Source organism: Chelonoidis abingdonii, chromosome 4 (assembly GCF_003597395.2).
Source record: "Chelonoidis abingdonii isolate Lonesome George chromosome 4, CheloAbing_2.0, whole genome shotgun sequence".
Classification (NCBI taxonomy): Eukaryota; Metazoa; Chordata; order Testudines; family Testudinidae; genus Chelonoidis; species Chelonoidis abingdonii.
The window spans coordinates 2740974-2768697 of record NC_133772.1 but is presented as its reverse complement, the minus strand read 5'-3'; the positions used below and the strand labels follow the sequence as shown (position 1 = coordinate 2768697).

The 27724-nt window shown below is 54.1% G+C and overlaps 2 protein-coding genes across 2 annotated transcripts; both read left to right on the top strand.

The window, feature by feature from the left end:
• The first annotated feature begins 5103 nt into the window (after positions 1-5103).
• Positions 5104-9817, top strand: LOC116815512 (perforin-1-like). The gene is given in 4 exon segments (XM_032763940.1): positions 5104-5310; positions 7551-8137; positions 8699-9291; positions 9294-9817. Coding segments are annotated over 4 exon segments (1911 nt in total).
• An 11182-nt stretch (positions 9818-20999) lies between these two features.
• On the top strand, positions 21000-25895 carry LOC116815520 (perforin-1-like). Its single transcript, XM_032763948.2, is given in 4 exon segments — positions 21000-21062; positions 21065-21187; positions 23633-24219; positions 24776-25895. Coding segments are annotated over 4 exon segments (1842 nt in total). The 5' UTR covers positions 21000-21050.
• The last annotated feature ends 1829 nt before the right edge of the window (positions 25896-27724 follow it).

The window sequence follows — 27724 nt, the reverse complement described above, 5'->3', positions numbered from 1 at the left end:
TGATGTTATAGTAATTGTTACATTAATGTTATTGTAAGATTATAGGTTGTAATTTCATATATATAGTTATGAGGCTGAAAATGTATCCTCAGGGCTTAAAGCAAGCCCAGGCAAAAACGCTCCAAGAACAGAGAGGCAGTTCACACCTCATCAGGGCACAGATGGGAGAAACCCAGCCCAGCCTCACAGAAACAAAGGACGCTGGCCTAGGCAACAACAAAATAATTTGTTAGGGCATGGCTATGCTTGCAGATGTAGGGCACTGGGAGTTAAACCAGCCCTTGGAGACTGCAGCAGGGAAAGCGCTGCAGTGTGTTCACACTGTCAGCTGTCAGTGCACTGGTGTGGCCACATTTGCGGCACTTGCAGCAGCATTGGGAGTGGTGCATTATGGGCAGCTATCCCACAGAGCATCTCTTCCCATTCTGGCACTGTGGCTTGTAGGAAGTGGAATGGGGGGTATAGAGTATTCTGGGTCCTGTCCCAATGCCCCCTAATGCATCCCAGCAATCCCTGTGCTTCAGTCCACATTTGGCACCATCCTTCAACGGTTTTTTGTTGCGCGCTCTGTCTTCCCTTTCGGTCTGCAGGAATGGAGCCTGAACTGCTAAGGAATATGCTGGTGGGTCTCACCAGCAAGTCACAATTTCCAGTCAAGTTACTTCTTAAGTTACAAACTGACAGCAAGAAGTCCAAGGATGATGTGGACTCACATAATGCATTCACAGACATGCTCACCACCGTGGAACGCCACTTTTAGGCTTGGGAAACAAGCACTGAGTGGTGGGATCACATCATCATGCAAGTCTGGGATGACGAGCAGTGGCTGCAGAACTTTCGGATGAGAAAAGCCACTTTCATGGGACTGTGTGATGACCTCGCCCCCACCCTGCAGAGCAAGGACACGAGATTGAGAGCTGCCCTACCGGTGGAGAAGCAGGTGTCTACTGCAGTCTGGAAGCTGGCAACTCCAGACAGCTACCAGTCACTAACCAATTTGCAGTGGGAAAGTCGACCGTTGGAATCATGTTAATGCAAGTTTGCAGGGACTCTAACCGCATTCTGCTCAGAAGAACCGTGACTCTGGGGAATGCGCATGACATTGTGGCTGGCTTTGCACAAATGGGTTTCCCTTAACTGTGGAGGGGTGATGGATGGGACACATATTCCAATTCTGGCACCAGCCCACCTAGCCTCCGAGTATGTTAATTCTAAGAGGCACTTCTGGATCACTGCGAGCATTTCACGGACATTAATGCAGATTGATCAGGAAAGGTGCACGACGCATGCAGGGCCGGCTCCAGGCAGGGCTGCCCAGAGGATTCAGGGGGCCTGGGGTCTTCGGCCACAGGGGACCCCCACTTCGGCAGTAATTCGGTGGCAGAGGGCGCCACCGCAAGTCTTCAGGGCACTTCGGCGGCAGGTCCCAGAATGGGTCCCACTTCAGCGGTAATTCGGTGGCAGGGGGTCCTTCCGCCTCAGAGCAGAAGGACCCCCCGCCGCCAAAGACCCATAGCAGAAGACGCTCCAGGGGTCCGGGCCCCACGACAGTTTTCCAGAGCCCATGGAGTGAGTGAAGGACCCCGCTCCAGGGGCCCCAAAAAATTCTCGTGGGGGCCCCTGCGGGACCTGGGGCAAATTGTCCCACTTGCCCCCCCTCTGGGCGGCCCTGTTTCTAAATAGTCCCAAACCACTTCTTTCTCCACAGAGGGCTGGTCACCTCCTCCCCATGCTGTGCTGCCAAGTGCAGCAGTCTGGGAGCTGCCCTTGTTGGTAAAGAAGGGGCGAAAAAAGCATTGGGTCCATTAGCTTTTTCCACATCTTCTGTCACTAGGTTGTCTCCCCCATTCAGTAAGGGGCCCACACTTTCACTGACCTTCTTCTTGTTCCTAACATACCTGAAGCAACCCTTCTTGTTACCCTTAACATCCCTTGCTAGCTGCAACTCCAAGTGTGATTTGCCTTCCTGATTTCACTCCTGCATGCCTGGGTGATATTTTTATACTCCTCCCTGGTCATTTGTCCAATCTTCCACTTCTTGTAAGCTGCTCTTTTGTGTTGAAGATCAGCAAGGATTTCACTGTTAAGCCAGGCGGATCGTCTGCCATATTTGCTGTTCTTTCTACATGTCAGGATGGTTTGTTCCTGCATCCTCAATAAGGATTCTTTCAAATAGAGCCAGCTCTCCTGGACTCCTTTCTCCTGCACTTCTCTTGTCCCTCTGCTCCCCGGGAGGGGTAGAAGGCTGGTGGAAATTATGAAAGGAGAATAGCACATGGCTCAATGCCCCTCCCTCCCTGGGGGTGTGGCTGTACAGGCTCCACCCTCCCCAGACACCTCACGTCCCAGGCCCCGCCCCATTGGGCATGTCTGACTGGTGATACACTGTCCTCATGCTCATAAGGGTGTGTGAGGGGGTGGCACTGCCCCCTGCTGGAGGGAATTGGAGCAGTCCGTGAGAGCAATTCATTGATTCCCTGCTGCGCAGTGGTGTGGGGGTGCGGGGGGGCTGGAAGGGATTGTTGGGCATCGGGTTTGGACTTAACCGTTAAGGGACGCTCACGGTAACAACCATCCTAAGTTTCTTTGTAAACCGGGCTCGGGCTGATGCTGTGAAAAGAATATGAAATAAACACCTCTTTTTGTAGCCTGGGGGCTTGTGTGATTCTTCCCATCCCAGAGATTGGAGAGAACCCAGGAGTCCTGGCTCCCAACCCTGCTACTCTATCCCACTCTCCTCTCATAGCAGGGGCCAGAAAGTAGGAGTCCTGTTCTGGGGGCTGGACCTGGGGTGGCCTCTTTCCCTGAAATGGGCAGACTCACACTCACCCGCCCCCGTCAGCTGCCTGCCTAAGCCCCTCCCCTTCCTGAACCCCATGGGATGTGGCTGTATGATCCCAAGCCCCATCCCCTTACTGGAGAAGTGTGGCTGTGTGATACCCTTATGGGAGCATGATTCTGGGACTCTTCCCAGAGGCTCCTCCCCTCCTGAGATCATATTCCTAGACTTGAAGGGCCTGTCTCTCTCAACCCTGGGGTCCCTTCCGTCCAACTCCAGTCCTGGGTGTGTGGGTCTGTGCTCCCGGGGATGGTGGGACTCTACTTCCATAGCCGCCCCCTCTCCCCAAGAGGGCAGGTGTTTGCTGCTCCTAGGCCCCTCCTCCAAGGGGTGTGACTCTGGATTCTCCTGGCCCCTCCCCAATTTATTTCCCATGTCTCTGTACTGCCCCCTGTGACTGGATCTCCAGGGTAGAAACTCTAATTGGGGCACCACGGTGCCCGCTTAACTCGCCAACCTGGGCTGTCTCTTACAGTGCTTTGCCGGAGACAAGCAACCAACCCCTCCAGGGGCTGAGATCACTCTGCCAACAACAGGCAGGAAGACACCAGCTAAACTGCTTGAATGCTTCAATTATACAGAGACAGACACCAGCAAATCACCCCAGCCTGGCACCCCAGAAATGTACCATTTTACATGGCTCAAGACCTTCTCTTGAACAGTGCAAGCTCATTAATTAGTTTGCCACTTTGTCAAAGAAAGTGGACGTGCACCAGCCTCTGTAGCCTGAGCCGATTCCCCAAGCCCTCTCAGTAAATCACTGGTAAGAATAAAACATTAAAGTCAGGGTATTAACTACAGAAAGAGATTTCAGGTGATTAGAAGTGTTAGACACAGAGGTCAAAGTTGGTTACACAAGAAATAAAAATAGAATCGCAGTCTAAATTGCTCCGTCTGTTAAACTTAGAAGATTTGAATCCAAGAACTTTTCTCAGCCCTCTGGCTATTACAGGCTGTTGACAGTTCTCTATACACAGGCTGGATTCCCTTCTCAGCCTGGGACCAAGCTCCCCAGTTATAAATCTTTTTCTTCCCAATGACCTTGAGATGCGGGAGGAGAGAGGCCAAGTGGTGATGTCACTGGGAGTCTGGATTCCTCTTGTTAGGCCATCAACACGTGTCCAGCCCATCCTGATGCAAATGTGTCTTGTTTCTCGCGCCTTTGTTGTCACTGAAACACTGGCTGTGGCACAAGGCATGCATTGCACAAAACATTTCATTGTCCTATCACAGTGTTGAATATGTTGATTCTTGAGTGTTATTTTGAGGTACAGAGTGTCACACCCCCGTCCCCCAGCTTGTAGGAGATAGAAAAGCAGATGAGGGGCACACTAGGATGGAGTGAGGGGGGCTCCTGGTAGAATGAATGGGCATGCAGGGAGTTGGGGTGACCCCTGGCAGAATAATGAGGGGTGCAGGGAGTGGGAGTGACCCCTGGAAAAATAATGTGGATGCAGGGGAGTAGGGGTCCTACCAGCAGTGGGTGCAGGAGTGAGCCGAATCCCCTGATGGTGTCCGCACAGGGGCTGCTCTGGGGGCTGTGGGAGCCTGGGGCTGGAGTCCCAGGGCATGAAAGGTTGGGTAGAACACAGCGTGGGGCAACAGAGAGAGAGAAGGAAACCTCAGATCTGCTCTACAGCAGCCCCCACCTCGGTGCCCAATTTCCCTACCTCCACCCAGCCTGCCCCACAGGATTTACCCAGTGATCAGAATCCTGGCCTGATTCCATTGGCACTGGAGGGGTTTCTCTGCATTTACGGTGGGGTCCGGAGGCGCTCAGTGGTGGCTCTAGTGCAGCATTGGGGGCGCTATGCTGCATGGTGGGGGGTGGGATCAACAGGGGGCGCTCTCCTCAGTCAGGCAGTGCTGGCCCCAATGCCCCAGTGTGGCACTAGGGGGCGCTATGCTGCAGGGTGGGGAGCTCAACAGGGGGCGCTATCCTCAGTCAGGCAGTGCTGGCCCCAATGCCCCAGTGTGGCACTAGGGGCGCTGTGCTGCAGGGAGCAGCATGGGAGCAGTAGGGGGCGCTCTCCCTGGGCAGGCAGTGCTGGCCCCAATGCCCCAGTGTGGCACTAGGGGGTTCTCTGCTGCAGGCTCAGGGCTCAATAGGGGGCACTCTCCCCGGGCAGGCAGTGCTGGGTTTGTCTCACTGGGGTTTACTTTGCAGCCTCTCTAGGTCCTCATACCCTGGGTCGAGACCCACAGGAGGCGCATTTGATCCAGCTTGGGGGGTGGAACAATTGCTAGCCACAGCTTCCTGCCCAATGGCTGTGGCTGGGGGTGTAAAGGGGGGCAGGAGCTCAGCGCTGGGGGGGAGCGTGGTGACGGCTGAGACACTCAGAACACAGAAGACCTTTTGTGGTGCTGTGATCCACCTTCAAAGCGCGTCTCTCCCAGCAGAGACACAGCCCAGGCCGGGACGCCGACAGGCCCAGGAGCCGAAATATTCCTCAGCCCAGTTCCTGAGGCAGGTAAGTGATCAGTGGGGCTGCTCAGACCCCAGCTGAGATTGCGAAACTCATTGTACCAGGTGCTGCACAGAAACAGACGGAGATTGGGGACCTCTTCGCGCCGGGCGCTGCACAGACCCTGACCGAGATTAGGACCCCTATCATGCCGGGCGCTGTACGGACCCCGACCGAGATCAGGGACCCCATCGCGCCGGGCGCTGCACAGACCGCGACCAAGATCAGGGACCCCATCACGTCAGGCGCTGCACAGACCCCAGCTGAGATTGAGGACCCTGTCTCTGGGTGCTGCACAAATCCCTCCCAACTGATATTGGGGGGGGCCCCTAATGCGGCATACTGCACCTACCCGCCATTTGAGATTGGGGCCCCTGTCACACCGGGCTCTACACAGACTTCATCCAAGATCATAGTCCCCAGTCCATCCTGCTCTAACCCACCGGATCCCACTCCCCTGCCAGAGCAACAATAGAACCCAGGAGTCCTGACTCCCCACACCCCCATCCTCTAACCCACTTCACCAAGGCTGGCACTTCCATTTAGGCGACCGCAAGATTTTGGGGGGGGGGGTATTTTGCCACCCTCGGCGGCAATTCGGCGTCAGGGGGTCCTTCCACGCTCCGAGTCTTCGGCGGCAATTCTGCGGCGGGTCTTTCACACGCTCCGGGACCCACCGCTGAAGTACCCCAAAGACCAGGAGCGTGAAAGGACCCCGCCTAGGGCGCCAAAAACCCTGATGCCGCTCCTACACTTCACCCCACTGCCGTGCCAGAGTGACAATAGAACCCAGGAGTCCTGACTCCCTGCCCGTCATCCTCTAACCTGCTTCACTCCACTCCCCTGCCAGAGCGACATAGAACCCAGGAGTCCTGACTCCCTGCCCCCCATCCTCTAACCCGCTTCACTCCACTCCCCTGCCAGAGCGACAATAGAACCCAGAAGACGTGTCTCCCAAACCAGTGCTCTATCTACTAAACCACGTTGCTATTCAGCTTTTGATAGTTAATTTACAAAGTTGATGCCTTTCATATCAGAGGAATCCTGCAATTTGATTTTCTATTGGCAACAAAGCAATGGGGCAGCAGGTGGGGATTGAGGAGCACTGGCAGAGTGGGTCGGGGGGTAGGGAAGCCCAAGACTCGGCTTGCAGGGAGCCGGGGGCTGGACAGAACCCAGCAGTCAATAGTCAAATGCATTTTTCCTGCCTCGTTCTGCTGTGATGAGTTCAAACATTTGCTGTTCTCTCCCAGACCGAGCCTGCTACCATGACAGGATGCAGAGCTCTCACCCTTTCCTGCCCCACAGCCAGCATTGCTCTACAGCTCCAACCCAAGTGGAACACAGTTCAAATTTACATTTAACACAGCATCCCTTGTGGTTTAAGGGGAGGGATGCACAGAGACGAGTGAGGTGGTCAAAGCATCAGGGGCGGAAGGAAGGGGACAAGCTATCAGAAAAGATGGGCCCATGGGTCTGTTCTTGGGTGGCAAGGAGGGGGCAGGATACCGAGCTTGATGGGCCCATGGGCCTGATCCAGGATGGTTGGGTTTCCTGCTGTCTTTCCCTAACAGCTGCAGTGTAAAGGTGGCAGCACCAGACGCCAGGGCTGATGCTGACCAGGAGAAACCCCAGAAAATGACCCTCCATCAGGGGTTAAACATGACCAAATCCACCACTCACCGTGGCCACAAGGGGGCTCTGGCAGTTTCCATGGCGGGGCCAGTCATGCCAAGTGTGGCCCAAGCTCCCACTGCTCTCGCTGGCTATGAAAGCCGCCACTCGCAAGCCACGGGTTATGTGTGGCTTCGCACTGCCCCCCTAATGGCCACACCCAGTCACTGAATTGGCTCACTAATCACAAGCCACGGACTCTGTCCACATGGCACCACCCTCTAGTGGCCCCATTGGGGAATTGCAATGGCCCATTATTATATTGCAAGCTGTAGAGTGGGCACCTCATCCTCGTAGTTAGTGCTGGTATTACTCCACCTGGAAAACAAGGAGGAAAATGAATTGATGTAAATTGGATAATCTGTTGTCAAACATGCAGATGAGGCATCACATCATTTGTGTAGTGCCTCCAGGTTTCCTAGAGCCCAGAGTTTTCTTAGGTGTCCTATAGAACAAGGCTGATGTCGTGGGTGATAGGTGGATATCTCTGTCTCTAGAATAAAGATAACCTGTGGAACTGCCTTCCACTGCATTGTCACTAATTCTGGATCTCTGTGTGTCTCGCCCTCTAGGAGGCTATAGAGGCTGAAGGACCCTCCTGGGTAGGGGAACCCACGATATCAGCCATGCCCAGATTTGGTGCCTTCATCCCCATCCTCCTTTTCATCTTCACTGGGGCCTCCTCCAGTTGTCACACAGGCACAGCCAATGAATGCGAGAAGCACACAGCCTTCGTGCCCGGGCACAGCCTGATTGGTGAGGGCATCGATGTGACCACAATGGGCAGGAAGTGGGCCTATCTGGTCGACAGCAGCCTCTGGCAGCACGAAGACGGCACCTGCACCCTGTGCCAGAACCGACTGCAGGGAGGGCAGTGGCAGAGGCTGCCGCTGGCTGCGGTAGACTGGCGGGTCCGTGTCTCGTGCCGCCGGAAGCTGAGCAGCTCAGTGCAGCAGTCGGCGATGGCCATGATGGAGTCGGCAGCGTCTGCGGTGCAGAACGACTGGAAGGTGGGGCTGGACGTACCTGTGAAGCCCAAGGTTAATGTCCAGGTGGCGCTGGCCGGATCGCAATCCAAACTGGCCAGTTTCGTGGTAGACCACACGCGGATGGACAAATACAGCTTCATGAGCCATGAGATGTCCTGCGGCTATTACACGTAAGAGCCAACCTGGGTCAGGAGGGCTGATCTGAAATTGGGGTCACAGCAACACCACACAGAGATACAGGGCCCTTCCCCTCTAGAGAGTGCTGGGTTCTGATTTAGGCCAAGAACAGGGGGACTGGCAGGCTCGGGGGAGGCGGGGAAAGGGACATAGAGAGTCTTTCCTGTCTAGGGAACGCCGGCTTCAACCTGGTCTCCGGCTGGGGGACTGGCTAGCTAGGAAGGGAGCAGGGAATGGGACACGCAGCCTTTCTCCTCTAGAAGGCGCCGGCTCCCACCTGGAGCCGGACAGCTATGGGGGATGTTCTTGTCCGGTGTGTCAGGACAGCCCGGCGACCTGCCGTGGCCAGAGTTGGGGCAGTATGTCAGAACTATCAAGCAGCTGGCAGTATCCCCAGAAGGTCGTGAGGTTCAGCTGACTAGGTGGCTGTTTTGAGTAGGTGCCACCTGCTTAGATCGGTGCTTGTGGGTTGGATAGGACCTTAGCGTGCACAACTAATGACCTCAGCTGACTCACCAGGCCATGCACACTCCTCACCTTGTGTCCCTAACTAGGTTCCGGGTCAGCGAGACGCCCCCGCTCACCAGCCATTTCATTCTGGCCCTGGAGAACCTCCCGGACCAGTACGACAGCAAATCAAAGGTGGAATACCAGCAACTAATCAGCAACTATGGCACCCACTACATGTCCCAGCTGCAGCTGGGGGGTCGGACGCGGGATGTGACGGCCGTGAGGGTTTGCGAAGCAGCAATGAGCAGCTTGAGTGACGACGAGATCAAGGACTGCTTGAGCATGGAGGCGGCCGTGAGTATCGGAGTGGGCTCTGTCAAGGGTGGGTACAGCAAGTGCGAGGAGGAGAAGAAGAAAAGGAAGGTCCGGGGAAGCTTCCATGAGACGTATCAAGAGCGCCACGTGGAGGTGGAGGGAGGAGAGAGCACGACTGACTTGCTGTTCTCGGGGAATGATGCTAAGGTCTTCTCAGCCTGGATTGAGAGTCTCAAAGGCAACCCTGGCCTGGTGTCCTATTCGCTGCACCCCATCCACATCCTGGTGGAGCAGGATAACCCAAAGCGGGAGCCACTGAGGCAGGCAGTCAGTGAGTACATCCTGGAGAAGGCCCTGGTGAGGAATTGCACCCGAAGCTGCCCCCGGGGACTCAATGCAGCGCCCATGACCCCTGCTCCTGCGTCTGCCCCGGGGATGCCATGACCAACACCATGTGCTGCTCGCGGGAGCGTGGCCTGGGGAAGCTGATGGTGACAGTGAAGAAGGCCACCAGCCTGAGGGGGGACTTCTTTACTGCTACAGATGCCTTTGTCAAGGTCTTCTTTCAGGAACAGAAGGAGCAGACCAACACCATCCGGAACAACAACAATCCCATCTGGAATGTCGACTTAGACTTCGGTACCGTTCACATCTCCAGCACCAGCAAGATCCGTGTCCAGGTCTGGGACAAAGACCCGTGGAGGGATGAATTGCTGGGAAGCAGCGACATCCTGCTGGAGGCTGGAGGGCCCCACAAGAAGGATTTTTACCTCAACCATGGCCGCATCTGGTTCCAGTACAGCCTGCGCTGTGGGCCCCACCTTGGGGGCCGGAGCTGCTTCGACTATGTCTCCCAGCCACCCCAGCAGAGCACAGCCAAGGGGAAAGAGGCGGCAGCCTTCTGGTGAGCCCCTTAGAAAGGGCATGGGTGTGCATTCATCAATAGCACTCCCTGTCCCCCAAAGCATTTCCTAGTTCCTGCTCTGCTGACGCTACTGGGCTTCATGCTGTCACTCCTGCTCGGGAATCGGTGTCTTCTTAGCCACAAGTGACTGTCCGCTCCTATGGGCCCATCATCCTCTCAGCTCCCTCTAGGAAAAAAATCCTATCACAAACAGCCCATTCCAGATCCATTAAACCAGTGTGTCCAATGATTCCGGTCATGCAACGTACCCACCCAAACAATAAACCAAAGTATGTACCTACTGCATCCAACCTCTCTGGCCCCCACATGCAGCCAACCAACCAACCAACCACCAACCAATCAGTTGCATTTATTTTATCCAACATATTCAGCCAGCAAACCACCAACCAATGAGTGTATCCAGTCCATCCAAACAACCAGTAAATTTTATCTAGTGCATCCAATGTAAATAGCCAGCCAGCCACCCACCCAATGAATGTGTTAGACTGTCCAGTGTAACCAACCAACCAACAAATGTATCCAGCTAACCTTCCAACCAATTCAACCAATGTAACCAATGCATTCAACATATCCATCCAGCCAACCAAACACTGTATGTACCTAGTGCATCTGGTGTAGCCACCCAACTGATGTCTTAGGTACATCCAACCAAGATGTGTAGCCAGTGCAACCAACCAACCAATGAATGTCAAGTACATCCAGTCAACCAATCTGTGCTGGCAGTGCAAATAATCCCTCACCCCATGTATCCTTCCACCCACTGCAATTACCTGTCTAGTGCATCCAGCTGAAAAGAGATCATCCGGAGCAAAGCTCAGCCCCTGTCTTATTGTGGCATCAGGGATTAACCCTCTGCAGAAACCCAAGGGATGGACATGGTTCTAAACACCCAGCAGATGGGCTGGGCTCTTGGAGGGAGGATTCATTACAGAGAGGTTCCCTTTCTGTCATGGGGGGAGGGATAGCTCAGTGGTTTGAGCATTGGCCTGCTAAACCCAGGGCTGTGAGCTCAATCCTTGAGGGGGCCATTTGGGGATTTAGTTGGGGATTGATCCTACTTTGAGCAGGAGATTGGACTAGATGATCTCCTGAGGTCCCTTCCATCCCTAATAATCTATGATTTCTCTTGCTTTCCACAATTCCTCAGGAGCTTTGGGGTTAATTATCTCATCCTGAATGTCCGGGCCCCACCCACCATCCAGCTGGATGTTCCCTTCTCAGAAGATCAGTACTGATATATCATTTGCCATGGGTAGGAATCAGAGTTAAACCAAGAAAGTCATGCCACAGGGCTGTTGATTTCCTGTCAGCAAGTTCAGAGAGAGAGCACTGCATTGTGGTCACATTGGGAAGGGTCTATTCCCCTCATTTGGGGGTTAAAGCATCATCCTGGTTCACCCCTCTCTGCATCTGTAGGATCCTAGATAAAAAGTGCCATTCTGTAGTTAACTGGTGAATGAGGGTTGTTAACTCTGAACCCTACTGATTTCAAGTTAAATATCTCCTGCCTGGAAAATTACCATGCAACTTTGGAGCTCCTTGGCAAAATGATTTGCTTCTGGTAGGATTCCAGATCTTTGAATTCTTGCAAGTGTATCTCTCTGCTTCAATAAACATTTATGAAAGCAAATTTATCAGCAGAAAGCATTGTCATTTTTCCAACCTCAGTGGGCTGGAACCAGATGTAGAGTAGAAATGAGAGGCTGCAGTACACACTTGGGAACACCAGAGGGAGCTCTGGGCTGGAGGGTAGCAAGGCATGGCAAGATGGGGAGATAGCTGGACGAATTTACTGCAATGGGAATCCAGTGTAATGTGACTAAATCCAGTTAAAGTGAATGGTTTCTGCCGGGAACAGAGTGGGGTGGATGGGAAAGAGATACAGGGAGATGGGCAGTGTTTTTAGGGGAGCACTAATATCCCACAGCTGATATTTGCAAGACACTGCTATTGCCAAGGGATACAGGAGGGGATGGAGGAATTTTACCTCTAAGGGGATTCAGCTCGGAGATGGCCTTAGACCATGGGGACTGGCTGGCTCCAGGGGCTGGGGAATTAGAGTGATAGTTCTCCTCTAATGGTGCAGCTCCGATTCCCTCCATCAGCTAAATGCATCTTCCAGGTCAGTTGTGACAGAGCATGGAAGGTGTTAGCTGGGGAGTGGGTGGCTGAGCTCCTGACTTGTCCCTGGAATAGGGGCTGGGATCCTGGTGCAACAGCTGAGGGATGGGGCAGCTCCAGAGAGCCAGTGGGAATGTACTTGTGACACATGGTGGACTGGAGAGGATCTTTTCATAGCCTCCTTCCGCGCCACCATAGAGCAAACCCCTGCAGAGTACATGGCTCTAGCTGGCACATCCCACGTTCATCCTGCTGCTCTGTGGCCCTAGCCCTTCTCCATACCCCAGGGCCCTGGGGCTAGGAGAGGCAGAGCATGAATCAGCTAGTTCCTGCAGCGCCCTGGGAAGGAAAGAGAGATGGGCAGAAGTGGGAGCCCCATGGCAGCTGGTGGAGCCAAGATGAAGGAATGGGGAGATAAGGACACGGTGACGCTGACGAGACACAGGGGCCAACACAGGTGTCTCGTAGTGTTGCTCTCCTCATAGAACCGCAGGCCAGTTGTGGTGGAGGGGGGGGGGTGAGCAATAATTCATCCCTGAGCCCAGCTCGGGAAACGGGGCGCCACGAAGTTCAGGCCAGGATGGGGCTGGGAGGCAGGCGATCCCAGTGCAGCATGGTCCCACCTGCAAGCTACCTCTGCTCCGGGACAGGTGCAAACTGGGTCCCAATGCTAAGGTCATGGAGCCCAGGTCAGGATACTGGGAGCCACGCGGTCCAGACTGGTACGGAGCTGGGACGTTGCCCATCCCAGAGCTGGGATGCAGTTGGGTGGAATCATGGAGCAGAGACCAGGAGAAAAGGGGGCCTGGGGGATGTGGCAGAATGGGGATAGGATTCCCGTAGCCCCTCCCCTAGAGTCATGGCCCCCTTGCCTGGCACATGTAGCCCCTGTGACTCAAGCTGTAGCATCGGGCCGCGCTAGAGACGCTCGTCTCCGTTTCTAGAAGCAGAAATAACTGTTCTGACCACAAGCTTCCCCCGGCCCCGCGCTGCAGCTGCACGGTGCTGGGGCAGGGAGAGAGCACCTGCGACGTCAGTGACGAGGAAGTGGGGGGAAACCCCAAAGCTCCACGTCATGCCCCTGCCACTGCAGTCAGAGCTGTGCCTCCATTCAATCCTGGGCCTTTCTCATCAGCCTTGCCAGCCCCGGGACAGTCACCCCCAGCCAGTGAGCGAATGGTGGGTGGAGAATCTCTGGGCTCCCAGGCTCCTCCTGGAGTTGGGTATAGAACCCAGGAGTCCTGACTCCCAGAACCCACCCCCACCCCGAATCACTGGACTCCACTCCCTGCTCAGAAACAAGATGGAAACCAGGGGTCCTGTCTTCCAGCCCACAGTCTCCTCTCCCCCTCCCACTCCACAATCTAACCCAAGACACACCTGTCTGCTTCAAAACAGACCCATTTTCTGAACCACACTCCCCAAAGCTGAAGACTTAACAGAAAATGGCTTAAGAAGTGCTCCTGTCTCTAGCACCCAGACATGCAGCTCCCAATGGGATCCAAACTCTAAATATATTAGTTTTTCTCTGTTTAAAGCTTATACAGGGTAAACTCATAAATTGTCTGCCCTCTATTACACTGATAGAGAGAATTGCACAGCTGTTTGCTCCCTCCATTTTTAATTACTTACTCTGGGTTAATTAATAAGATAAAGTGATTTTATTCAATATAAAAAGTAGGATTTAAGTGGTTCCAAGTCATAACAGACAGAACAAAGTACGTTACTAAGCAAAATGGAACAAAACACGCAAGTCTAACCCTGATACATTAAGAACCTGCATACAGATAAATCTCACCCTTAGAGATGTTTCAATAAGCTTCTTTCACAGACTGGACTCCTTCCTAGTCTGGGTCCAGCAATCACTCACACCCCCATAGTTACTGTCCTGTGTTCCCATTTCTTTCAGGCATTTCTTGGGGGTGGAGAAGCCATCTGTAAGCCAGCTGAAGACCAAATGGAGAGGCTTCCAGGGCCTTTTACATTCTTTCTCTTGTGGGCGGAAACCCCTTTGTTCTTCTGTGCAAAGTCACAGCAACAAGATGGAGTTTGTAGCCACCTGGGCAAGTCACATGTCTGTGAATGATTCAGCTTTTTGCAGGTTGACACCATTGTTTACATGTTAGTTTGAATGTCCGCAGGAAAGCTCAGATGTGGACGGCGTCTCCTATAGTTCTTTGTCAGTTAAGTGTTCCTTGATTGGGCACTTACTGAGAATAGTCCTTTCTCAAGAAGCTGACCAAATGCTTCACTGAGGCTACTTAGAATCAAACACACCGAGATACAAGCACAGAGACAATATTCATAACTTCAAATATAAAAATGACACACACATACAAACAGCACAATCATAACCAGCAAACTGCTTCCTTTCCATGGACACCTCACATGGCCTCCTCTATACAAGACCTGGTGCAACCATAGGACCCCGGTTGCAACAATAATCTATACGGTCACAGTTCATGTCAATAACATCACAACCACCATTTATCTATTTATCCATCTCCATATACCCCTCTCTATCAATCTGTCCATCCCCATACACCCCGCTCTATCCATCTATCTATCTATCTATCTAATCATCTTATATGACTCTGGCTTTGTCTGCACTGCACTTTTGTGGGTAAAACTTTTGTCGTTCAGGGCTGTGAAAAAAACACACCACCACCCTCGAATGACAAAAGTTTTACCAACAAAAAGCACTGGTGTGAACAGTGCTTGGTTAATGGGGGAGTTCTCTCTTGTTGACAAAGAGCGGCTACACTGCACGTCTTTTAACAGCACAGGTGTGTTGCTAAAAGGTGCATAGTGAAGACATAGCCTTTATTTATCACTCTGGACAGGATCTTCAAAATGGATGGATTCTAGCAGAACTGTGTTGGGAGCCCAGTTCTAGGATAGCAGTGAGCTGTTGGTCAGCACTGAGGGGCACCAGCAGAGCTGTAGGGGGTGGGGGGAACCCAGTTCTGAGTTAGCACAGGGCTGCCGGTTGGGGTTGAGGGGCACCAGCAGACTTGGTTGTGGGTGGCCAAGGGCTGGATTAGCAGCAGGGGCGTGGGTTGAGATTTATTTCCCACTCTCTCTTTCCTTTTCAGGGGTCAGAATTCCCTCCCAAAGTGGGACACGCACATACACACACATAGAGAAGTTGGTGTGACACCTCATCCCCATCCCTCTCCAGCTTCTCTCTGTTTCTGTTTCATGTTCTGAGATATCCTGTGCCAGAGAGATTTTCACATCTTCAGTGTAAGCCCCTGCAACCCACAAACAACAAATAAGGGGCATAGCCCCACCCCCGGTACACAGTACTAGAGGAGCAAAATAACTGGCTAGATCTGCCCTTGAATGTGATTGGGGGCAGGATACCAGGCTTGAGGGGCATATGGGTCTAATCCAGGGTGGCACGGAGAGGGAAGGATATGGGGCTAGATGGGACCATGGGTCTGATCAGGAGTGGCGAGGTTAGGGCAGGATACCAGGCAAGCTGGACCCATGGTGTGACACTTCGCCATTAATACTCACTGTAATACCATTGTGATATGATTATGGCATAATTATGATGCATTTTGTACAATTAAGTCATGTGAGATGTCATTGGAAAAGTTATGATTTTCTATATATGATTATCCTATATGTATGCATGTATCATTTTTGTATCTAAATTTAGGAATATTGACTCTATCTCTGTATTTCAGTCATGCTTATTCTGGGTGACATCCACAACTAGCCTTTCTGCTACAGTAATGAAGCCAGACAGTGCTAGTGGCCCATCAGCAAAGATAATGGACTGTGGAATAACTTAACCTTCCTATTGTTAGGCATAAGAAGTATAAACTGTTTAATATATTCAATTAGGTGTTTAATAAGATGTTTATGAAGTATATCACTGGCTTTAAAATAAGATCCAATATGGAGTAGATGAGCTATTGACCCCTGGACTCCATCTCTGAGAGTGGACTTGTTTGCCATTAAGACACAGGCTCACACTAGTCAAAACCATTTTTTCCCACCAAAACCAGCCCTCAGTGTTCCATCGCCTCAGAATTTTTCCCGCCGCAAAAGTTTTATAAGGACTTGTTCAGTGCCTGCGCAGGGCTGTCCACCCCAGTGACGGCCCGTACACGGTCAGATCTTCACAGTGCTCCCAAGCTGAAGAGTGAAGAGAGAAATCGGGGGAGGTCTAGGTTGGATATTAGGAAACCCTATTTCACTAGGAGGGTGGTGAAGCCCTGGAATGGGTTCCCTAAGGACGTGGTGGAATCTCCTTCCTTAGAGGTTTTTAAGGCCCAGCTTGACAAAGCCCTGGCTGGGATGATTTAGTTGGGGTTGGTCCTGCTTTGAGCAGGGGGTTGGACTAGATACCTCCTGAGGTCTCTTCCAACCCTGATAGTCTGTGATTTTATGATTCTACACTATCGGTCCCGCCGTGAGACTGAGGAACAGGAGGCCTATCACCACCATTCCTGCCATCCTGCATTCCTGGTGTCCACCATCCCAGAAAGCCTCCCTGCCAGCAACAAAATCCAACCGTCATCTGGACTCCCCAGTGCTCCTCCTCAAAGGCTCTAAATCAGCCGGAGAGTGGAAGATCCTGGGCATTGCACCAGTACATGGGATCCACTGCACCTGAACAGTGGGAAAAGGTTTCTGTGCTGGGGCATCATTTATTGTTGTCCAGCTTCCAAGGGAGGGTTTATGGGCCTGAGCGTTAAGCTCCCAAAGCCAGTCACTGTTTCATTGTATTCATTAAGTTTGCATTTTCCCCTGTTTTTCTGTACCTTTACTCTGATTACACTTACCTTTGTTTGCGCCAAATCACCTTGTCTCCTCTTTATTTTATTTACACCACACAAGGAGGGAGGCTAAATCTACTGTTGATAGAGACAGGAGGGAGTCAGTGGTCAGTGTGGGTGCCTGAGACTGGCTTGAGCTCTGGCCGAGTTCTCGGAAGCTCTGCATCTCATACCTACCAATAAATCTCCGGGCATGGACAGGCTGACTGTGGAGTTCTACTGTGTGTTCTAGGACATGCTTCGCCCGGACCATGTCACTGTCTGTGGCTAGTCCTTTGGAAGCGTGGTCCTCCCTCTGTCGTGCCATGCTCGCCTTGCTACCAAAGGAGGGGGAACCTCTGCGACCGTCAGAATTGGCATCCTGTCAAGTGCAGCCGCTGCACCAAGACCTTTGTGGTCTCCACAAGCACAAGCAGATGCACAGCTAGCGGTGGGGGGAGGAGGAGGATGAAGAAGCAAGGGCCATGGACTGGTATGGCTGCCACCTCTACGGGGCCACCTTCAGTGATGAGGGGACACTGAGGCACCACGAGCGGGGGAGCACCCGGAAGTGGCCCCAGGGTGCAGGGAAGCCTTCGCCTCACCGTACAACATGCGCAAGCACGAGCAGCTCCACCCCGGCCTGCACCCCGGCCCCGAGTGCAGCAAGAGGTTCTCCAACTGCGCCGGCCTGAGCCCCACCCACCTCCCTCTCGGCAGCATGGCTCTGTGTGCTGCTGCGGCCCCTCCCCTCTCTAGCACGGGGTTCCTCTGTGCTTCACTGGGGCCCCTCACCCCTCTTTGGTGGGCGTGGCTCTGTGTGCCACTGGGGCCCACACTCTCTGGGGGCTTTGCTCTTTTTTAAACCCCCCCGCAGATTGGCATGGCCCTTTGATCCCCCTGAGGCTCTTTGCTCTACTCAGCCTTCATAGGAGCCCCACCCCTCTATATGAGTCCCTGGAGGGCATGGCTCTGAGCCCCTAAGCCCCATTCTCTCCCCGAGAGCCCCTCCCTCTTTTGGGCCCATGGGGGCGTGGCTCTGTGCTCCCAGGCTCCTCCCCTTCACTCTCAGGGCGTGGCTATCTGCCACTTCTGCCAGGGGGTGTGACTGTCTCACCCCCTGGGCCTTTCCATCTCCTCAGGCCACATGGGGGGTTGCTTATTGCTCCCCAAGAGATGGGAGGCCTCTTCCCCAACTGAGGGTGGGCTCTACACCGAATCATCTCCTTCTCTTGTCCCTCTGCTCCTTCTGGGGAGCGGTAGGAGGCTGGGGAGATTATGAAAGGAGAACTGCTCATAGTTCAATGCCCCTCCTTTCCCAGGGGGTGTGGCTGTACTGGCCCCTCCCTCCCCAGGGGGCGTGGCTCTCTACTCCCAGGCCCCGCCCCATCAGGCACAGCTCGCTGGTGATACACTGTCCTCATGCGTATAAGTGAGTGGGGAAGGTGGCGCTGCCCCCTGCTGGAGGGAATTGGAGCAGTCCGTGAGAGCAATTCATTGATTCCCTGCTGCGCAGTGGTGTGGGGATACAAGGGGGCTGGAAGGGATTCTCGGGCTGAGGGTTTTGAACTTAACCATTAAGGGAAGCTCATGATAACCCCCGTTCAAAGCTTCTTTGCAAACCGACCTCGCGCTGATGCTGTCAAAAGAATATGAAATAAACACCTCTTTTTGTAACCAGGGTGGGCTTGTGTGAGTCCTTCCTTCCCAGAGACTGAAGAGAACCCAGGAGCCCTGGCTCCCAGGCCCCCTACTCTAGCTCACTAGACCTCACTCCCCTCTCAAAGCAGGGGCCGGAACCCAGGAGTCCTGTGCTGGGGGCCGGACCTGCAGTGGCCTCTTTCCCTGAAATGGGCAGACTCATATTTACACACACACACCCTCAGCTACCTGCCTAAACCCCACCCCTTCCTGAACCCCATGAGATGTGGCTTTGTGTGGTCCCAAGCCCCATCCCTTTCTTGAAAAAGCATGGCTGTGTGATACTTTCATGGGAGCATGATTCTCATGCCCTGGTGCTGCTCGACCCTTCTGGGGCTCTTCCCAGAGGCTCCTCAATGCCTGGGGGCATATCTCTGCACTTCCAAGCCCCTCCCCTTCATGTGAAGGGCATGGCTGTCTCATCCCTGGGGCCCCCTCCCTCCCACTCCAGTCCTGGTAGGGAGGCTCTGTGCTCCCAGGCAGGGTGGGACTCTGCTTCCAGAGCTGCCCCCCCGCCTCCCCGAGAGGGAAAGGTGTTCTCTGTTCCTGGGTCCTGCCTCCAAGATGATGTGATTCTTAATTCTCCTGGCCCCTCCCCAATTTCTTCCCCATGCCTCTGATATGCCCTCTGTGGATGGATTCCCAGAGTAGAAACTCAAACTGGGGCACTGCTGTGCCCCCTTAGCTCTCCAACCTAGGCTATCTCTTACAGTGCTTTGCCAGTGACAAGCAACCAACCCTTCCAGGCACTGAGATCACTCTGCCAACAACAGGCAGGAAGACACCCAGTTAAAAAGCATGAATGCTCTAATTACACACAGAGACAGCAGCAAATCTCCTCAGCCTTGTACACCAGAAATGTACCATTTTACGTGGCTCAAGACCTTCTCTTGAATGGTGCAAACTTGTCAAAAAAAAAAAGTGGACATGCATCAGCCTTTGTAGCCTGATCCAATTCCCCAAGCCCTCTGCGCAAACTCCCTGGTAAGGATAAAACATTAAAGTTAGTTTATTAACTACAGAAAGAGATTTTAGGTGATTAGAAGTGTTAGACACAGAGGTCAAAGTTGGTTACACAGGAAATAAAAATAGAATCCCAGTCTAAATTGCTCCGTCTGTTAAACTGAGAAGATTTGAATCCAAGAATTTTTCTCAGCCCTCTGGGTGTTCCAGGCTGGATTCCCTTCTCAGCCTGGGACCAAGCTCCCCAGTTCAAAGTCTTTGTCTTCCCAACGATGTCGAGATGCGGGAGGAGAGAGGCCAAGAGGTGATGTCACTGGGAGTCTGAATTCTTCTTGATTGGCCATCAACACGTGTCCAGCCCATCCTGATGTAAATGTGTCTTGTTTGTTGCACCTTTGTTGTCACTGAAACACTGGCTCTGGGCATTTCCCACTCACTGCATATTTCAGAAGCAAACAAATTGCAATATTCAATAACTTCACCTGCAATGACAGCACTCACCATTCAATAGGTTATTAATGTTCACCAAATCAAGACTTCTGAAATGATATCTCACAAGGTCTGCATCATACAAAACATTTCATTGTCCTATCAGAGTGTTGAATATGGGGGTTGCCGGGTGTTATTTTTGAGATACAGTGTCAAACCCCATCCCCAGTTTGTATCTCCATGGGGGAGTAGGAGACAGAAAAGGAGGGGGCAGCCTGAGATGGAGTGAGGGGGACCTCTGGCAGAATAAGAATAGGTGCAGGGAGTGGGGGTGACTCCTGGAAATAAGGGGGATAAGGGTCCTACCAGCAGTGAGGTGAAGGATTGAGTAGAATCCCCTGATGAGGGAAGCACATGGGTAACTATGGGGTCTATGGGACCCTGAGAACATGGGAGAACAGAGAGAGAGAAGCAAACATCAAATGTGTTCGACAGCAGCATAGGGTCTTCGTTCCCCCCCGCCCAACACCCAGTGTCCAATTTCCCCACCCCTGGCATGGCCTGTCCTGCAGGGCCTGCACATTGGGCTTCCTCTGGATTTACCCAAAGATCAGAATCGGGGCCTGATTCCACTGGGGTTGGTGGGGTTGCGCTTTATTTACGGTGGGGTCCCTGAAGCATTAGGTGCCTGCCCCCGGGTGGCACTAAGGGGTGCTGTGTGGCAGTGTAGGGGGCTCGGCAGCGGGTGTGCTCCCCGGGCAGGCAGTGTTGGCCCCAGTGCAGCCTTAGGGGGCACTGTGCTTCAGGGTGGGGGCCACAACAGGGGGCGCTCTCCCTCGGCAGGCAATGCTGGACCCAATGACGCAATGTGGCATTAGGGGCTTCTCTGCTGCAAGGTGGGGGCTCAATGAGGGACACTCTCCCAGAAAGGCAGTGCTGGCCCCAACACCCCAGTGTGGAGCTAGGGGCGCTGTCCTGCAGGGTGGGGGGCTCAGGAGTGGGACGCTCTTCCCAGGAGGCTGTGCTGGCCCCACTGACTCGGTGCAGAGTTTGTCTCACTGTGGTTTCCTTTTCAGACTCTCTAGCTCATCATACGCTGGGTCAAGACCCACAGGAGGCGCATTTGATCCAGCTCAGCGGTGGAACAATTGCCAGCCACAGCTTCCTACCCAGCTAGCTGTGGCTGGGGGCGTGAACGGAGGCTGGAGCTCAGCGCTGGGGGGGAGTGTGATGACGGGTGAGACACTCAGAACACAGGAGACTTTGGTCACCTTCAAAGTGCATCTTTCCCAGCAGAGACACAGCCCAGCCCAGGACGCCGGCAGACCCCAGGGCAGAAATATTCCTCAGCTCGTCTCCTGCGGCAGGTGAGTGATGTATGGGGCTGCTCAGACCTCTGCCGAGATGGGGGACCCCATTGAACTGGGTGCTGCACAGTCCCTGACTGAGATCAGGGATCCCATCACACCAGGTGCTGCACAGACCTCGACCAACAGCATGGTCCCGAGGCCCTCCTGCTCTAACCCACTTGATCCCACTCCCCTCCCAGTGTGACAAGAGAGCCCAGGAGTCCTGACTCTCAACCCACTAGAGCCGTGGCTATAACACTGCAGGTCACGACCGAGTACTGGGTCGCGGAATGGAAGGCACTGGGTCACGGCAGCTGTGATCAGGACCAACGACTGCACTGTTAAAAGTCCCATTGGTGGTGCCACCCAGCTAAGGCAGGCTAGTCCCTACCTGTTCTGACACCACGCTGCCTCCGGAAGCAGCCAGCAGCAGGTCCAGCTCCTAGGTGGGGGGACCACGGGGCTCCGTGCCCTGCCACTGCGCCGAGCACCAGCTCCGCACTCCAATTAGACAGCTCCCAGCCAATGGGAGCTAGGGCGGGGGCGGTGCCTGCGGGCGAGAGCCACACAAAGCTACTTGCACACCTCTGCTTAGGAGCCAGACATGCTGCTGGCCACTTCTAGGTGCAGCGTGGGCCGCGATGCCAGGACAGGCAGGAAGCTTGCCTTAGCCCCCCTACTGCGATGCTGACAGGGATCCGCCCAAGGTAAGTCCACGCCCAACTGCATGCCTCAATCCCCTGCCCCAGCCATGAGCCCCCCCAAACCCAAAGCCCCTTCCTGCTCTCCAAAACCCTCATCCCTGGCCCCACCCCAAAGCCTGCACCCCCAGCCCACAGCCCTAACCCCCTCCCTCACCCTAACCTCCTGCCCCAGCCCAGATCCCCCTACCACACCCTGATGCCTTCATTCCCAGCTCCACCCCACAGCCCTCACCCTCGCATCCCAACCCTCTGCCCTAGCCATGAGACCCTCCCACACCCCAAATCCCTCATTCCCAGCCCCGTTGGGTAATGGGGCATCAACAATTTTTTTCAACTGGGTTGCCAGAAAATAAGTTTGAAAACCACTGTTCTGGCCCACGCTGCCACTCAGCGTTTGATAATTTAATTGATGTAGGTGATAATTTTCATATCAGGGGCATCTTGCAATTTCAGGCTGTTTGATTTTCGATTGGCATCAAAGCAGTGGGGCTGCAGGTTGAGACTGAGAGGAGAGGGAAGGGAACCCCAGGGAAGGGCTTGCAGAGGGCTGCAGGCTGGGTAGAACCAAGCAGTCAATATTCAAATATTCAAGTGCGTTTTTCCTGCCTGGTTCTCCGGGGCCACCCAGAGGTTTTGGGGGCCTGGGGCAAAGCAATTTTGGGGGCCCTTTCCCTAAAAAAAAGTTGCAATACTATAGAATATGATATTCTCATGGGGGCCTGGGGCAAATTGCTCCACTTCCCCTACTTCTGCCCTCTGGGCAGCCCTGAAGTTCTCCTGGGATGAGTTCAAACATTTACTGTCCCCCCCCAGTCTGAGCCCGCTACTGTCACAGGACGCAGAGCTGTCACTTTTTCCAGCCAGCATTGCTCTACAGCTCCAACACAAGTGGAACACAATGCAAATCTATATTTAAACATAGCATCCCCTGTGGTTAGTACGGGGAGGGACGCAAAGAGAAAAGTGAGGTGGTCAAAGCATCTGGTGAGGAAGGAAGGGGACAGGCTACCCATGGGTCTGCTCTGGGTTGGCAGGGAGGGGGCAGGATACCGGGCTAGATGGGCCCAGGATCTGTTCCCGGGTGGTAGCATTTTCTTCTGTCTTTGTCCAACGGCCACAGTGTAAAGACACTGGGGCTGATGATGACCAGGAGAAACCTCAGAAAATGACCCTCTGTCAGCGGATAAACATGACCAAATCCACCATTCAGTGTGACCACAAGGGGGCGCCGTCAGTTTCCTCGGCAGGGCCAGTCACTCCAAGCGTGGCCCAAGCTCCCGCTGCTCTCGCTGGCTATGAAAGCCGCCACTCACAAGCCACAGCTTGTGTGTGGCTTTGCACTGCCCCCCATAGTGGCCACACCCAGCTACTGCATCAGCCCACTAATTGCAAGCCACGGACTCTGTCCACATAATGCCACCCTCTAGCGGCCACATTGAGGAACTGCAATGACCCATTATTATATTGCACACTGTAGAGTGGGCATGTGAATCTATACCTCCTCCTTGTAGTTAGTGCTGGTATTACAACATCTGGGAAATAGGGACTGGAGGAAATTGATGAATATTCGGTAATCTGTAGTCAAACATGCAAGTGAGGCACCAGGTCATTTGTGTAATGCCTCCAGAGTTCCTAGGGCCCAGAGTTTTCTTAGGCGTCCTATAGAACATAACTGATGTTGTGGGTGATAGGTGGATAACCTATGGAACTGCCTGCTACTGGATTGTCACTAATTCTGGATCTCTCTGTCTCCCTCTAGGAGGGTTCCGCAGCCGACAGCCCCTCCAGGGTGGGGGAACCTATCGCATCAGCCATGCCCAGATTTGGTGCCTTCATCCCCCTCCTCCTCTTCATCTTCCCAGGAGCCTCCTCCCATTGTCATATAGGCACGGCCAATGAATGCGAGAAGCACACGACATTCGTGCCCGGGCACAGCCTGGCTGGGGAGGGCATCGATGTGACCACAATGGGCAGGAAGGGGGCTTATCTGGTCGACAGTAGCCTCTGGCAGTACGAAGACGGCACCTGCACCCTGTGCCAGAACCGACTGCAGGGAGGGCAGTGGCAAAGGCTGCCGCTGGCTGCGGTGGACTGGCGGGTCCGTGTCTCATGCCGCCGGAAGCTGAGCAGCTCAGTGCAGCAGTCGGCGATGGACATGATGGAGTCGGCAGCGTCTGCGGTGCAGAACGACTGGAAGGTGGGGCTGGACGTACCTGTGAAGCCCAAGGTTAATGTCCAGGTGGCGCTGGCCGGATCGCAATCCAAACTGGCCAGTTTCGTGGTAGACCACACGCGGATGGACAAATACAGCTTCATGAGCCATGAGGTGTCCTGCGGCTATTACAGGTGAGAGCCAGCCTGGGTCAGGAGGGCTTATCTGGAGTTGGGATCGCAGCAACACCACACAGAGATACAGGACCTTTCCCCTCTAGGGGGCACCAGCTCTGATCCAGGCCCAGAACGGGGGTACTGGCTGGATCAGGGGGGCAGGGAATGGGACACGGAGCCCTTCCTGTCTAGGAAATGCCAGATTCAATCCAGCCCCAGGGTGGGCGAGTGGCTGGCTAGGAAAGCAATAGAGAATGGGACTTGGAGCCTTTCACCTCTAGAGGGCACTAGCTGCGACCTGGGACTGGACAGCTATGGGGGATTTTCTTCTCGTGTGTCAGGACAGCCCGGTGACCTGCCGTGGCCAGAGCGGGGGACGTCTGTCAGAACTATCGAGCAGCTGGCAGTATCCCCAGCAAGGTCATGAGGTTCAGACGACAGCGTGGTTGCTTTTAGTAGGAGCCACCTGCTTAGATCAGTGCTTCTGGGTTGTCTGGGGCCTTAGCATGCACAGCTAATGAACTCAGCTGACTCACTGGGTTGAACACACACTTCACCTTGTGTCCCTGATCAGGTTCCGGGTCAGCGAGACCCCCCCGCTCACCAGCCATTTCACTCTGGCACTGGAAAACCTCCCAGACCAGTATGACAGCAAATCAAAGGTGGAATACCAGGAGCTAATCAGCAACTATGGCACCCACTACATGTCCCAGCTGCAGTTGGGGGGCCGGGCGCGGGATGTGACGGCCGTGCGGGTCTGCAAAGCAGCAATGAGCAGCTTGAGTGAGGACGAGATCAAGGACTGCTTGAGCATGGAGGCGGCTGTGAGTATCGGAGTGGGCTCTGTCAAGGGTGGGTACAGCAAGTGCGAGGAGGAGAAGAAGAAAGGGAAGGTCCGGGGGAGCTTCCATGAGACGTATCAGGAGCGCCACGTGGAGGTGGAGGGAGGGGAGATCACGACTGACGTGCTGTTCTCCGGCCATGATGCCAAGCTCTTCTCAGCCTGGATAGAGAGCCTCAAAGCCAGCCCTGGCCTGGTGTCCTATTCGCTGCACCCCATCCACATCCTGGTGGAGCAGGATGACCCAAAGCGGGAGGCGCTGAGGCAGGCAGTCAGTGAGTACATCCTGGAGAAGGCCCTGGTGAGGAATTGCACCCGAAGCTGCCCCCCGGGGACTCAACGCAGCGCCCATGACCCCTGCTCCTGCATCTGCCCCGGGGATGCCATGACCAACACCATGTGCTGCTCGCGGGAGCGTGGCCTGGGGAAGCTGATGGTGACAGTGAAGAAGGCCAGTGGCCTCTGGGGGGACCAATCTACTGCTACGGATGCCTTCGTCAAGGTCTTCTTTGAGAGCAGGGAGATCCGGACCAGCACCATTTGGAACAACAACAGTCCTGTCTGGTACGTCCCCTTGGACTTTGGTACCATTCACCTCACCAGCGCCAGCAAGATCCGTGTCCAGGTCTGGGATGAGGACAAGTGGGATGATGACCTGCTGGGAAGCTGCGACATCCCACTGGAGGCTGGGGGACCCCACCAGAAGGATTGCTACCTGAATCACGGCCGCATCTGGTTCCAGTACAGCCTGCGCTGCGGGCCCCACCTCGGGGGCCGGAGCTGCTTTGACTATGTCTCCCAGCCACCCCAGCAGAGCACAGCCAAGGGAAAGGAGGTGGAGGCCTTCTGGTGAGCCCCTTAGATTGGGGATTTGAGAGGATTATGGGTGTGCATTGGTCAATAGCATCTTCTAGCTCCCACTCTGCTGACGCTACTCAGCTTAATGCTGTCACTCCTGCTTGGCAATCGGTGTCTCCTATGCCCATAAGAGACTGTCTGCTCCTGTGGGCCTGTCATCCTCACTCTGGGAAAACATCCCATCACGTACCGTCCATTTCAAATCCATCAGACCAGTGTGTCCAATGATTCCTGCCATCCGCCGTATCCATCTAATCAACCAACCAGAGTATGTGCCTGCTGCATCCAACCTATCTGCTTCTCCCCCATCCAGCCAACTCCCAGCGAGCCAACCAACAAATTGTTGCATTTAGTTTATCCAACATATAAAATCAAGAAATCACCAACTGGATTTAGTGTATCCAATTTATCAATCCAGCCAACCAACCAATTCATTTATCTACTGCAGGGGTTCTTAAACTGGGGGTTGGGACCCCTCATGGGGTCACGAGGTTATTACATGGGGGGTCGCGAGTTGCCAGCCTCCACCCCAAACCCCACTTTGCCTCCAGTATTTATAATGGTGTTAAATAAATTAAAAAGTGTTTTTAATTTATAAGGGGGGGGGTCACACTCAGAGACTTGCTATGTGAAAGGGGTCACTGGTACAAAAGTTTGAGAACCCCTGTTCTAGTGCATCCAGTGTACGCAACTAGCCAACCAATGAATGTATCCAGTGCATCCAAACAACCAATGAATGTATTTAGAGCCTGCAGTGTAAAAAGCCAGCCGACCAACCAATGAACTTGTTTATTATCGACAATATATCCCGCCAGCCATTCAACAAATGTATTTAGTGTGTCCAATGTAACCAGCCAACTAACAACTATATTTGGCATATCCTGCCTACCTGCCAACCGATGTATCCAATGCATCCATGCAGCCAGCTAACTAGAGTATGTATCTAGTGCATACCTATTCTCAACCTATTTACCATGTGGGCTGCATATGCAGCTCTCTATGTGTTATGTTGGCCAAATTAACACTATAGATATATTATCTGTTTGGCCCTCAGGATGTAACATGGATGGGGGGGCAAGTGGGGCAATTTGCCCCAGACTCCGGACTCCACAGGGGCCCCCACAAGAATGGCTGAAGCTCCCTCCCCGGCCCCAGCCCGACCCGACCCCGTCTCCGCCCCTCTCCTGGAGCCTCAGTGATTCCAGGAGCATCCCTTGACAGCTGCAGCGTGGCCCCGCCGGGGCTCCTGAGCTCCACCCCGCTCAGAGCCGCATGGTCAAGGGAGCAGGGCTGCGACCTCCGGGCTGAGCTCAGCTCCCTCCGCTCGGCCTGGAGCTCGCAGCCCCGCCCCCTGACCACGCGGCTCTGAGCGGGGCGGGGCTCGGGGGCCCTGCCGGAGCCACACTGCAGGGGTCGAGGGAAGCTGCTGGATGGGCTGAGGCTCCGGGTCGGGGGGAGGAGGATGAAGGGCTAGGGCCCGGGGGGTTGGCTAAGGGGCAGGAAGTCCCAGGGACAGTCAGGGCACAGGGAAGGGGCAGAGGTTGGGGGGTGCAGTCAGGGAATGGGGGAGGTTGGATCATGGCGTGTTCTGGGGGTCTGTCAGGACTCAGCGGGGTGTTGATAGGGGTCAGGGCAGTCAGGGGACAGGAATGGGGTCCTGGGGTGGTTGTTGGGATGGGGTCTCTGGAGGACAGTGAGGGGACAAGGAGCAGGATGGGTCGAGGATTCTGAGGGTGGGGCGGGCAGGGCCAGGCTGTTTGGGAGGCACAGCCTTCCCTACCCTAAAGCTCATTCAGCAGTTTGAGGGTTGCAGAAGAGCCAAGC